Source organism: Phycodurus eques, chromosome 10 (assembly GCF_024500275.1).
Source record: "Phycodurus eques isolate BA_2022a chromosome 10, UOR_Pequ_1.1, whole genome shotgun sequence".
In the NCBI taxonomy this organism is placed as follows: Eukaryota; Metazoa; Chordata; class Actinopteri; order Syngnathiformes; family Syngnathidae; genus Phycodurus; species Phycodurus eques.
In genome coordinates, this window is record NC_084534.1 from 15,691,074 (window position 1) to 15,705,778 (window position 14,705).

At 41.0% G+C, this 14,705-nt stretch overlaps 1 protein-coding gene across 9 annotated transcripts in view; it reads right to left on the reverse strand.

Annotated features, from left to right (window-relative positions):
- The window catches only part of scn8ab (sodium channel, voltage gated, type VIII, alpha subunit b), a 53,394-nt gene that overhangs the window by 35,229 nt on the left and 3,460 nt on the right, over positions 1-14,705 (reverse strand). For 4 of the 9 annotated variants that reach the window (XM_061688779.1, XM_061688776.1, XM_061688778.1 and 1 more), the window contains exons 2-6: positions 13,713-14,050; positions 5,089-5,207; positions 4,835-4,924; positions 4,607-4,735; positions 3,310-3,401 (exon numbers count right to left, since the gene is read on the reverse strand). In XM_061688779.1, coding sequence (XP_061544763.1) covers positions 3,310-3,401; positions 4,607-4,735; positions 4,835-4,924; positions 5,089-5,207; positions 13,713-13,994 — 712 coding nt within the window. In that variant the 5' untranslated portion in view covers positions 13,995-14,050. Of the gene's footprint in view, positions 1-3,309; positions 3,402-3,693; positions 3,786-4,606; positions 4,736-4,834; positions 4,925-5,088; positions 5,208-13,712; positions 14,051-14,705 lie in introns of those variants that run through there. The other 5 variants (XM_061688780.1, XM_061688777.1, XM_061688775.1 and 2 more) reach the window with 3 other exon arrangements.

Sequence of the window (14,705 nt, forward strand, 5' to 3'; positions counted from 1 at the left end):
AAACAGAGAACAATAAAAGTGTAGCTTGTGGGTGTGTTGGCTTGAGGGCTTAATATTTTTAATGCAGGTGTGACTGCATTCAGTCCTGCTTCTCAACATCTCCAGTTTGTTTCAGGCGATTGTCCTTAGCCCATATAACTTTTAGAGTATGCACACCTACAGTATACAAACATCTTCTTGCACATGTTCTAGTTTTCATCAGATAAGCCTGGTATTTTAATAGGGTGTTCACTTTCTATATTTACTGCATACAAACATTCAATGTACAGTATTCAGTTACTTTTAGGTTAAAATACATCCAAATCAAAACATTTTTTTTTTAAATCACTGCACCTACATGGGATGTTTCCTTAAGACGAAAATCAATTTTCCTGGAAAGATGTACCTTATGCATGGTATTTCTTTACATGAGTAGACAGTAGAGATGAATATAGTACTGATTATGAATAATTTTTGCTTGAGCTTTTCAATATTGATGTTTCTTTCGGACAAAAAAAAGGTGGGGGCGGAGAAGAACACTACTTGTCTTAAACCTGAAGTTCAACATAAGGAATATGAATAAGCCAGAATTGCACCTTAAAGATTTGTGAAACAACATTTAACCTAACCTTCTTTCGTGTCAAACCGTTCAGTCATTGAATGTCATCTGAATTGCTGACAGGCGGATGATCAGTCAATGTGGCAGATAAATCAGTGAATCGTGTTAGGAAACATCCCTTATTAGTTGCAAGTTAACAAAAATAACCTCCACTCAACAAATCAAAGCGGGGGATGAAGACGAGAAAGAGAGGAAAGGCGAGGAGGAGCAATGAAAGGTGCCGTGCAGGTCATTTAAACGCCAAGGCTGACAATGCTCAATGTGTGTCATCTGTCTGGAAACTGGCAGTAGGACTGTGGTTTCACTAACCGTTCCCACTCATGCAGAGGCTAAAGACTGATTTTAATGTTTGCACTGGTGATATACAGTAGATATAAAGTCTACACACACACACTTGTTCACATGCCAGAGTTTGTAATATTTCAGAATGTTTTACACCCTTAAAGTGACCTCTAACCTTTACTCAATTGAAAAAAGTAAAACCAAACCACTGAGATAATGTGGTTGCACATGAGTGCATACCCTCTTATAACTGGGAATGTGTCTATATTCATAATGAACCAATAACATTTAAACACATTAAATGGGAATCAGCACACACTTTCCACCATTTAAAGGGCCCCTGATTAACCCCAAATAAGGTTTAGGTGTAGGCTTTTCCTGACATTTTTGTAGTCACATCTGACAGCACAAGCCAAAGTCCACAGAGAGCTTCCACAGCATCAGAAGGATCTCCCTGTTCAAGGGTATCAGTCAGGAGAAGGGTACAAAATAATTTGCAAGCCCTTAACTATACCATGGCACACAGTGAAGACAGTCATCATCAAGTGCAAAAAATATGGCACGAGAGTGACATTACCATGAGCCAGTCCTCGGTAACGTCCCTCCAAAACCGATGAAAAAAACGAGAAGAAAACTGGTCAGGGAGGCTGCCAAGAGGCCGACAGCTAGAGGAATTTCTGGCAAGTATTGGCTGTTTAGAACATGTGACAACTAGACTTTACACCGATCTGATCGGCGTTATCGTTTTCGGTCGATAATTAGCATTTCATGCTGATCGGCTTTCATGTCATAAGTCGCCGATCCGATTAATGAAGAAAAAAATAATCTTTTCCATCCATCCATCCATCCATCCATCCAAAACTCTGCGTCTTCGTCGCATATGAATCCAAAAGGTAGTTTATTTTAGGGGGGGGGGGAAGAAAAGTGTCAAACGGACTCAAACTCTGGACAACACCCGTCCATATAGCCGGGACAGTGAAGATACTTAGAGTAAGCATGTCATTAACAGTATTTATTAAATGAATTTCATTGCAATAATGTCATTTAATAACAGTATAAACTTATGTCAGTGGCCAATCCTTCAATGCCCCCTAGAGGTCATTGATGTTTTAACTTTTGTCTAAAATGCTAGAGAATAATTTGACCTGGGACGGCTCCAGCACGCCCGCAACCCTTGTGAAGATAAGCTGTCCAGAAAATGGATGGATGGATGGATACAATATACAGTACACAAGTATATACAATAAATGAACAAGTCATGTAAATAGACATATTGCTCCATCTTGTGATCGGATCGATGATCGATTATTGTTTTTTTTAAACTTGCCCCAAAAATCCTGATCGTGTAAAACCTAGTGACAACTATCTCCTATCTTCATCATATGTCTGGGCTATGAAGTAGGGTGGCATGCCGTGACATTTCCCAAACGCACAAGGGAAAATGTGTTATGGGCCGATCAAACCAAGGTTGGACTTTTTGGCCATAATTCTAGAAGCTGTGTTTGGTGCAAACCCAACACTGCTAATCACCAGGCAGGCAGCTGAACCGTATTTGGGGTTATTAAGGGTTACTTTAAAATGGTGGCAGGTGTGCGCTGACTCCTATTTAATATCAGTTTGAATGTGATTGGTTCATTCTGAACACATGCCCATTTATAAGAGGGTGTCCACACTTGTGCAACCCCATTATTTCAGTTGTTTAATTTTACTTTTTTTTCAATTGAGTTGTACAGGTTATAATTTGAAAATGGTGATACAGGTCTCATTTTTTATATCACAAAAATCTGGCATTAGAAAGAGGGTGTGTAGACTTTTTATATGCACTGTGTGTGTGTGTGTGTGTGTGTGTGTGTGTGTGTCATGTGAAATGATATGATGAATTAATCTCATTTGTCATGACATTTCCAAAAGATTCTGCAAAAAGGCAACGTTTGGTGTCTTGGAAATACTGTAGCTAAATATTTCTATTGAAGCCAAACCTGTGAAAAGCATGTGTCTCCAAGCATCATGCAGCACTGATTTGCAGTCAGATTAGGCCTGGCAGTCTCAAGGAATAACAGAGTCTTTGGAAAGAAGATTTTAAAAAAATAATAGTTGTAATAAAAATAGATCAATTTGTCATAAGGAGCTGCACAGCGGCGTAGCACGGGGGCAGAGGAAAGGGTGTTTTTTTGTTTTTTGTTTTTTGCACTGGCAACCCACCCTACGCCACTGGAGCTGAGATTAACATTGGATATTGCACATTGGTGTTCAAATGTTCAGACTGCCAGTAGACTGCTATGCCTATCAAAAATGTATTACTACCATTTTTGATTAGTAAAAATAAGAAATCAAATAGTTGTTACATTTGCTTCATATAAATAAAGGAGTGAGAAAATGAAGATGGCTAATAGCTAAGCTCAGCCTTAGTGTTTAAATGTAAGTCTCACCTGGAATGACAGAAATAGTTTTCAATGCTCGGAGAACCCTGAACGTTCTGAGGGCCGACACATTCCCAAGGTCCACAAACTCTGTTATATATCTGTAACGAGGTAGGACGACACAAAGAGCATAACTCCATGACACACAACACACAATAACGACACACACGCATGGACGTGCGGGAGCACGACAGCATCACCACCATCGAGGACCAGGAGGGGACACCACAGTGAGAAAGCAAGAAAGAACTAGAGAAGCCCGGTCCAACTAGTGGGAGGAGGAAGAAAAATGAGGAAGAGGAAAGGATAGGCACCCTCCCAAAAAAAAAAATACAGCTAACATCAACCCGGCGACTCGCCCTCCCACCCACACAAACACCTGGTCTCTCTTACCTGGGATAACTGATATTGTTTTCAAAGCCCTCAGAACCCTGAACGTACGCAGAGCTGACACATTGCCTAGGTTTACAAACTCTGTTATATACCTGCAAGGTGGATCAGACACAGGCACTCAGCAGTCATCCCAAAGACTGGAACCACATAGTCTGAGAATGTTCTCACATCACATTTCAAGTGTAAGTCCTGAAAAGTATTTACGAACTGAAAAATTGGAGCGAGCGAACGTGTGCTGCCCCCACTAAGCCCCAACTTAGGGTGAGGCAAATCGGCTGAAAGTTACAGAACAAAAAAAAACAAAAAAAAACGGTTACACCGGTAAAATCAAATCCAATTTTGTTGTTTTAAAGTCAACGTACAAAATATGTTATAGTAAGCTGAAAGTTCAAACACAATCTGTTCGAGGACTTATTAATATTAATATTCAGGATTTTTTTTTGTACATAGAAATAATGGAAATAAAATAAATATGTTCTACATTCAAACTGTCCCTATTAAAAAAATAAATAAAAAAACAGGTAAAGTCCACAAATAAGTAACCTACAAAGAATTAAGAATAAAACACTTATTAAACTCTTAACTATAGTGACAAATGAGGAGGGTGTCGTGCACACTGGCGTAAAAAAAAATATTTTTGCTCCAATTAAATTGCTAACATAAGTAAAAGCAACCTCGATAAAGTTGTTAGGCGCAAATAGCAGTTGGACAGTTACTGGCTTCACATACAGTATAGCTAAACAAGGAGACTAAAACATTACACAGCAAATAAATCATAACCATAATAACAAATTGTGTATTTCAAGGCTATGTGTGTGTTTGAGGAGTCAAATACCTGTTAGCTAGTTTGTCATCATTCAAATGATCAAAATGTTAGTATTGTAAAAAAAACGAAAACAACAACAATACTTACGCCATTGAGATGACCATGAAATCCAGCCAGTTCCATGGATCTCGGAGAAAAGTGAATCCATCGATCGCGAAGCCTCTGGCCACAATTTTTGTGAGTGACTCAAATGTATAAATACCAGTGAAGGTGTATCTGGAAAGAAAGAAAAGAAACAAGCGGTAGTTATAATAAAGAGACAAGAATGGTCTTTTTTTAATGAATCTGTTCAACATAAAGAAGTGTGGTACTTACTCCACTTGTTTGGACCACTCTGGGGGTTCGCTAAATGTCATGAATATACAGTTGGTCAAAATGGTGCACATGATGATCATGCTGAATAACGTGAGAGGACGTTAAGGCTCTATACACGGGTTAGGTTTTGTGTGTGTCGTATCTGTGTGCGTGTGTGTGTGTACATTCATTTTTTGGGTGATAATTTATCATACAGAAAAGCAAAGCAAACAAAACATTGAAAATAAGAACAAAAAATGTACTTGAAAGGATATGAATGTATCAAAATCTTAATTGCTATTCGCCGAAAAATATTAAAAGGGCTGATGATGTACAGGGAGGGCGTGGCACTGAAGCGGAAGATTGTTTTCCCCTTGTTTAGCACTATGAATGTCTGCAGAAAGAGGGAGAGAGAGAAAAAGAGAGACGGTAATTCGTGCAAACATATGGCATATGTTACAATATTTAGGTCCAGCATTTTTATTTCTTTTTTTTGAAGAAGTGTTGACTGACTTGCTCATGAAATAATGTCTGAGTCACGGGCTTGTGCTGCATTGAGTTTACCCCTTCAAGCACACCACTGCTTCTCACAATACACATGACTTGTCCATATACTGTATAGATATGATTATGATGGATATTTTTCAGGAACATCCCCTCAATGATACTGCTTTACACCTTCAGTTGTACCTAGTCTTTGCCCTGGCTGCTGTGTGACAACGGTGCGTGATGTAATGGCCCTCCCCTTTACAAAGGACGCAGCACAAACACAGCACAGAGGTGCTGCTTGCATCAGTCCTGCAGTGCTTTCACCATGACAGAAGCAACAAACAGATGCATGTGAAGCGCCACTCTGTGCTAGCCAAATGATGCTCTTCAGCCCAGGTTTAAAGCTTTTACTGGAAGAGAACGGCAAATGCTGTCATTGATCAGTGGCAGATCTGCTGACTCCATGCTCTCAGCAACCACTCCCCAACCATAAACGGCAGTGGGCCAAGTAGAGCTGGGCACTAAAGTGTGGGTGTGCATGTGTGTGTGTCTGTATATATAAAATATCCATGTTAACATGGAGGACAGGCAGTGAATGAAAGCCGGCGTCATTGTTTAAAGGACATTGCCACGTGGGCTCAGGAAAACTTCAGAAAACCATTGTCAGTTAACGCAGTTCATCGCTACAAATGTTAACGCAGTTCATCTACAAATGCAAGTTAAAACTCTACCATGCAAAGCGAATGCCATCTATCAACAACACCCAGAAACGCCGCCAGCTTCTTTAGGCCTGAGCTCATCTGAGATGGACTGATGCAAGGTGAAAAGGTGTGCTGTGGTCTGATGAGTCCATGTTTCAAATTGTTTTTGGAAATCATGGACGTTAAGTCCTCCAGGCCAAAGAGAAAAAGGACCATTCGGATTGTTATCAGTGCAAAGTTCAAAAGCCAACATCTGTGATGGTATGCGTGTGTTAGTGCCTGTGCCATAGGTGCACATTTGTGAAGGCATCATTAATGCTAAAAGGTACATTATGGAGCAACATACGCTGCCATCCAAGCAACATTTTTTTTCCAGGGACGCCTCCTTCTTACTTCAGCAAGACAATGCCAAGCCACATTATGCAGGTGTTACAACAGCGTGGCTTCGTAGTAAAAGAGTGCGGGTACTAGAATGGCCTGCCAGGAGCACAGACCTGTCTCCTATTAAAAATGTGTGCAGGCCCATTATGAAGAACAAAATACAACAATAAGAGACCCCGGACTGTTGAGTAAGGGGAGTTGTTGATCAAGCAAGAATGGGAAAGAATTCCACTTACAAAGCTTCAACAATTACTCTCCTCAGGTCCCAAAGGTGATGTAACACAGTGGTAAACATGCCCCTGTCCCAGCTTTTTTGCAATGTGCTGGAGGCATCAAATTCAAAACGAGTGAATTTCTCCCAAAAAAAAGTTCATCAGTTTGAACATTAAATATCTTGTCTTTGCAGTGTAATCAGTTGTATATAGGTTGAAAAGGATTTGAAAATCATTGTATTTTCTTTTCTTTGACATTTTACACAATGTCCCAACTTCATTGGAATTGGGTTTGTACAACTATCCATCCATCCATCCATTTTCTGAGCCGCTTCTCCTCACTAGGGTCGCGGGCGTGCTGGAGCCTATCCCAGCGAGGCGGGGTACACCCAGAACTGGTTGCTAGCCAATCCCAGGCCATATACAAACAAACAACCATTCGCACTCACATTCAAACCAACGGGCAATTTAGAGTCATGTTTTTGGGATGTGGGAGGAAACCGCAGTACCTGGAGAAAACCCACGCAGGCACGGGGAGAACGTGCAAACTCCACACAGGCGGGGCCGGGATTTGAACCCCGGTCCTCAGAACTGTGAGGCAGACGCTCTGACCAGTCGTCCACCGTGCCGCCCGGTTTGTACAGCTAAAATACCAAATTCAGAAATTCAACCTCAAGTCAAAAGGTACCAACACCTTTATGCTTACCTTTAATACATTCTTCTTCAGTATAGGCACAATATATTAATAATACTCCACACAATCAACAAGATGAAAGCTCATGATCTAAATTCATGTGTGTGTGGTGTCTCCCAGAGGTCACAGGAAGAGTTTTGCTGACAAAGCAAATACAATGTGTGCACGGAAGGAGATATGAATAATGAGCAATTTTTAAAATGAGCAAGATACCTAACAGTGACGGCCAATGGAATTAAGAGTAATGCCATGTACAGTATGAGCTGAAGGTTAGCATTTTTGGCATCACCAAACCTTTTTTTTTTTTTTTTTTTTTTTTTGGACAATGTGTAATGTGCAATTATTACAAGTTATTATCAGCCATTTATTTTTCCCATACAAAAGTCTTATTGTCATTGGATGGGTTCCAAATCACTATCTATTCACTATATAAGTATATGCTCACCTGCCTTGACTTACATATGAATTTAAAGGGGATGTATTTTGCTAAACCAACTTCTCCAAAATCTCTTGTTATGGTGAAGCATGAAAACTTTATACTGTGTTTAGAAACAAATGTTTGAATTCACTTTACAGGGTCTTCAAGAGCAAACCTAATGGATCCTAATAAATGATCAATTATAAATAAAAGCTATTGTTGATTTCTAAATGAATAAGCAGTTGAAGCTACATAAAGCAGTCTAAACATAATACAAAAACTGACGTGAAGGTTGCTTTGTCCCCTCGTCTTCCCATATTGCACGCTGTGACTTTGTGACAAATATTTAAGTGTTCATAAGTGATGAATTCTAGACTTTTCTCATTTGACAAACGTACCCTCAACAAAGACATTCCAGAAGGGCAATCTTTATGCACCTTATTTGCTCCAAAGCTGTCAAACTAAAGACACAGTCCAACAATTAGGTGGCAGAATGCAGTTTGCAAGGAGTGGAGAAGGGAAACGGAGAGGGACTTTTAAAGGGGGGGTGGGAGAGCAGGAAAGATATGAGGTAGGGCTGGGGTGAGAGCTTGTGATGCAGAAAGGAAAGCTGAGGAGCTGCAGACGAGCCACACCTGTGATGGATGGATGGATGGATGGATGGGAAAGATCTTTAAAAATGGCCATTTTAGAGGTGTGCGTGTGTAGCTCGTTGTGACTTGCAGTATCAAATGACCTTCACAAAAGAGTAACACAGCGCAAATAACTTACACACAAGCCCTCTTTATAGAATTATAACATTATGTATTGGAACGCATCGGCACTAGCTGGACTGGAGCCCGTGGTGTGATGAGTAGCTGACTGTGGTTCCTAAATCAATATTGCAAGCAGCAAAAATGCAACCTGGTGGGCCAAGAATGCTTAAAATGCTGAGATGGATGCTTCTGAGGCTCAGACTAAATATACACCATGCCTGCAAATGATCCAAAAATGTACTGTATCATTCTAAATCTTTACCTGAACAATTTGATGCAAAACCCCACCCTCCTTCTTTATACCAACCACCTAGCATGCAGTCACAGTCACCCACGCACACACACTTGCGCAAACACACACACACACACACACACACACCACCCCATCCCTCCCTCACTCAGTGCAGCAGGATGCTGTGTCATCAGAGACTGAGGACTCAGACAGAGCACTAAAGCCTAGCCCCTGCTCTAATTTACAACACCCTGAAAAGAAGAACAGTGGAGAAGAGGTGGCAGAAATGAGAGCGTAAGAAATAAAGACTTTTGGTTGAAGTGATGTGGTAAGAATAAAACATACTGTGACGAGAACTGGGCTTTTGAGAGCCGCGTCTTTTACAGGAAGCAATGCAAGGAATGAGTCAGGATAGTCATTTTTAACTTGGGCTGTCTCCTATGCCAAGTATACGCATTTGAATAAAAGCACGGTGCCGCATCAATCCCATCCTCGCCTTTCGCCGGATGACTCGAGGAGCGTGGTCTAATCACACGAGGCATTTGAAAAGCCCAGGCAGTCTACAAGGCATCACAGGGGAAAACAGGAACTGCAACGCTGCATTTCTCCTCCTCACCAATTCCCCCTCTTCCTCTCTTTGTGATGCACGAGTGCTGTGATCAGGTTTCCTGCATCTGACTGTGACACTCACACACACACACATGCACCCACACGCACGCACACACTGACAGAGAGTGTGATGCAATAGGACTACTGTCGGTCAAGTGTAGGGGATGGGCAGCATGGAGAGGTGTGAAAACAAGGAAGGAGTAGGTACAAACATGTCTGTGGCAAAAGGCACTTAAATGAAATCAAATTTTCATTTAATTCGTTGTACTTCATTTTAATCCCTCAAGGGGAAATTACATTTTACACTCTGCTGTATATTTTTGTTTCACCGCCACACAGAGAAATCGCTCAGCAACTGCAAAACCATTGAAAAAACGCTGTCCAATCACAGTGCAGTGAGACCGTACAGGAAGGCGGGACTTAAACAGAAGTGCAAGCCACAGCAAAACTGAACAATATATGCGGACTGTAATACTGAAAAAAACCCAACTATTTAATTTGCGGTTGCGCATGATTAAAATGAGGTAAACTGATGTAATATTCCCCTCCTTTCCACAAAAAAATAATCAAATAATATATATTAGTTTAACACATTTTAATCATGTGTAACTTCAAATTAAATGAATTCAAAGAACATTTTACTTCAGTGTAGTTTAAAGTTTTGGGGCTCTATCTTCGTAGATTGTGCAACGTGCGCCAAATGATGTACATCTTGATATTCATGTCAGCGCCAGTCTGGCTGCGCGTTTGCCTATTTAGCAGAGCGGTCAGCGCCAAGCTGAGCAGTGTCAGCGCAGCCAAGGCGTGTCCTTTGGCCTGCGCCCGGCGCATGTGACACTGGTGACTGGGGGCACGCCGGTCCACGAAAGTACCAAAACCGGGCTTAGCCCGCCTCCTCGCAGAATGGGCAGACAGATACACTAGCTCCGTGGACATGTGGGGTGGATCAGTACTGTATTTCATTCATAAATGTGTGAACGGCGGACATCGAACCCACTGAATCCTTGCAGAAAGCAATTCATTGAACACGTCATCATTATTATCATCATTATTAGCCCATTTTTATTTCTTTAAATCACCCCACTGGCCAGCACGCACGCACACGAACAATCGTGCATGGGTGGGGATGGACTCACGAGGGCCACGGAAATATTTAGGTCGCCCGCGGTTATCACCAGCTCATATTGTATTTATCACGTTGTCTTTTGCCACACCGGCCATGTGACAATACTCCCGTCAGCATGGATCGCTCTCTCCATGCAAGCGAGACCATCGTTGCGTCTCACTTAAAGGGAATGAATGAAATAAGCCACTTTAAGTGGTGGCGAGTAAAGTGGGCTGGATTTACGGCCGCTGGCGAAGACAGTCCCTTTGATTAAATACACCAGCTGCGTGCGTCTGCGAGATTACGTCAACCCGGTATAATCCGCCCACTCGCAGTTACGCCATGCGCTGCGTGGATTTGCGCTAGACTCAAAAATAGAGCCCTAATGTTTAATGTCTGGATAAAAGACCCTTACATTATTGTGTCATGACAAAAACTAACATTCAAATATAATAATCAGGACTATTTTTGCCTATATTGTTTTCTAATTCTATATCTATTTTTCTGTCTGTCTATCTTAATACATCCATCCATCCATTTTCTGAGCCGCTTCTCCTCACTCGGGTCGCGGGGGTGCTGGAGCCTATCCCAGCTATCATCGGGCAGGAGGCGGGGTACACCCTGAACTGGTTGCCAGCCAATCGCAGGGCACATACAAACAAACAACCATCCGCACTCACATTCACACCTACGGGCAATTTAGAGTCGTCAATTAACCTACCATGCATGTTTTTGGGATGTGGGAGGAAACCGGAGTACCCGGAGAAAACCCACGCAGGCACGGGGAGAACATGTAAACTCCACACAGGCGGGATTGAACACCGGTCCTCAGGACTGTGAGGCAGACGCTCTAACCAGTCGGTCACCGTGCCGCCCCTTATCTTAATACGTTTTGCTAAAAATTTAATGTGGCTAAGAGAATTTTTTCCATTCCATTATTTATATTTTTCGCCACATTCACGTAGGCTATATTATTTTTTTATTTGTGAGTAAATAATAATAATGAATTATAGTCCTTCATATTGCGAGGAACTAGGGCTGCAACTAACAATTATTTTAATAAACAATGAATCTGTTAATTTTTTTTTTAATGAATTGATGACTCTTTAAAAAAAAAAATAATATTTCAATCCCTTTGTTCAAAAACAGGACATTATTTCAAATTGAAAGTGCAGAAAATGCAAACATAAATTGATTATCATTCAATTACTGCTTTGATCCGTAACATGTGAGAAAATAGGCAAAAATGTTGATCATTCTTTTCCAAAGTAAAAGCAGACATTTGTAAATGTCTTCTTTTGATTAAAAACAAAGATAATCAGTCGGCTTTCATGGAGGACTTCAGAAATCTGGGAATATTTGCTTTTGTGAGGCTGACATTCCGAGCATTTGGACAATGTCTCGAAACAATTCATCAATTATTGGAATGGTTGTCAATTAATTTGACAATCGATTGGTTGTCAATTAATCGATTCATTGTTGCACCTCTACAAGGAACAATATTTGCTTACTTGAGTGGGTGTTCAAAATAGCCCGAGCACTTACTACGAGGCAACAGAACAAAGTCAAATAAAATATATAAATAAAACAGTTACGAAATGTTACATATGAAGTAATTTAGTCTTGTTAATGTGCTCCAATAAATTTCCAGGTACAATTTGGAACGCATACCACTTAATAAGCAGTTACAGTCCAATATTATTCATCTGCAGCAGGTCTTGAACGTGCGGCCCAACAGTCCTCAAGCAAACAAGACTGAGCTGCTGTCCGAGTTACTGCCGCCCACTTGAGTGTGAAAAAGTCAGCAGCAGCTGCAAAAATAGAAGAATACTAAACGACATATTTTGAAACCACACCAGTGGCTCTGGTTTAAGAAGTATATGCGCGCTGCATGTACATGTATTTTGAGGTCATGACTTCATGTCTTTCCAAGCATTGGAACGCTTTGCAGATATTGGTTAACATTTGTGAGTTAGTGCAAATTCACCCTCAGTGTTGCATTGTTAAGTGAAACTAAATCCACACCCATGCATCCAAACCTTTATCCTGATTCTCTCCAAAAATGAATGGATGGATAATTGTTACACGTACCACCCCTCGACAAAATCTCAAGGAAATCGGCACAATTTTGTAGGATCAAGGCTAATCAACACATCGTTAGCCCCATAGTATAATTGCCCAAGTCATTTTCAATATCAATAAAATATACCAGTGTGCTTGCTAAAATTTTTGGTTTTTTTTCTTGTTGTACAAAAACATTTAAATCTGACTTGCGCAACTATGCGATTAGACTAACAACATCAAAAATTAAACAGCAAGCGTCAATCAAAACAAGATGTCTCCCCTTTGTGCTTGGTGGAGGTAATAGGACAAGCAAATTGCAATACACAAAAGACGAGTTCCTCCATGTGACTCCTCCACACAAATAAGGGTACAGGTACGTGCCTCTGCCATGACCTTTCTCACTTCCTGTCCGTTCCTGCTATCGTCTTCCATCTTTTCTCCCTTACTCACATTCAAAGTGAAGCTGACGCAGTGAGTTTCTCAACATATGCAAAACGTTGCTCCATTAAAGTGCACAGAAACATGCAGCAGATGAACAGCACGATTGTGCCTCACATTTGTGTTTTTAGGTGTTAAACGTAAACATCTGACATCATTGAAGCAAGGACACGGAAATGTTTTTGCAATGTCTAAAGGTCAGCTTTTAGAGTCGAATATCCTTGCCATTAAGGTTAAATAATAACTTCCATTTTAAAGTGTCTTCTAATTCAGGATGCCATATTGAAAACCAGTCAAAATAAGTAATTCAGTCAATCACACTCTGATTTTGTTTGTTCAATGAAGGGGGGAAAAAAGAAAAGACAGTGAAAACCATACTTTCCAACAATTCAGACTTATTTGTATTATTCCAAGGGCTGTTTAAAATAAAATCCTAGCCAGATATAAGTATAACTTGTTGTAAGGGTAACTAAGTTGTGCATGTAACACAAGTATTAGTGAAGGTGACAGAGCACTGCACTTGTAGCGAACACTTCTGTAGTCGCTATGGTTGTAGCATGTAATTAGCATCGATGCTAATGAAAATGGCTTCTTGAAAACGGGCATGTACTCTGGCACCATTTAAATCCAGCTTTGTCAACCTTAAAACGGATTTACGTGAGGTAGTGCCGTGTAGAGCAATTTAATCTTCCACTTGCTAATCTGATCGGTTTGACAGACACATTAACCAATTAGCCCCCAAATGTTTTCCCGAAGTGCCCCACTTTTGTGAGTGAGTGAGTGAGTGAGTGTGTAACTAACTTTCTGGTTGACATAGAAGGGGTCCAGATCCTCTAGCGGTGTGGCCACCATGCCCTTTGGAATATCGCCATAGATGAGGGGCAGGCTCTTCCCAGCCTCCAGGTCCCTGTTGTGCTTGGGCACATTCTCGTCTGACGTGTCGCGGTGACTGCTGTCCGACCTGGGCTTGGCTGGTTTCTTGTTCTTTTCGTCATTGATGCGCTTCTCGATGTTAGTGAGCGACTCCGGGGTAAACTTCTTGAAGCTGTCAGGTCCTGGGGGTGCAAGAATGGGTGCGGCCATGTTTTCATCCTGCAGCTATTTCTTCTTTATTTGTTTTCCATAGCAGACAACCCTCTCTGAAAGACAGAAGCATTTATTTAAAAAAAGAGAAGAAGAATTTGTATTAATAAACTCGTTTAGTTTTTGTATGTTGGCAAGGTTAAGCGCTTTTCTCCAATCCATTTAAAATCAACTGTTTATTTCAATTCCTTGGGTTGACAACGTAGGAGTGACACAGTATATTTGTAAACAATTTCTATTAAATGAAATCAATGATTTGAATTATACATTGCAGGTCAACAAAACATTTTTTTTATTCATATAATCACAATGCAGGACAAGTGGAGCATGTGTGTGCATGTCTGCCTCATGGCCAGAGGTTCCAGGTTCGTATCCCAGCTCAGGCTTTATAACGTGGGGTTTAAACGTTCTCCCTGTGCTCGCGTGTGTTTTCTCCAGCGAATGAATATGTGAATATAAATGGTTTGTTTGTCTATATGTGCCCCGTGATTGTCTGGCGACCATTCTGGGACGTACTGTACCTCGCCTCTCACTCAAAGTCAGCTGGGAGAGGCTCAAGCTCACTCCTGACCCTGAACAGTAGGAAATGGATGAACGGATATGTTCAAGTGCGACCCTTTGTGAGAGCCAGTTCTCCTTAAATAAACAATACTGAAAACTGCAAACAAGTAAAACAACTCGATTCATTTAATCATCCTGTATTACTAAAAC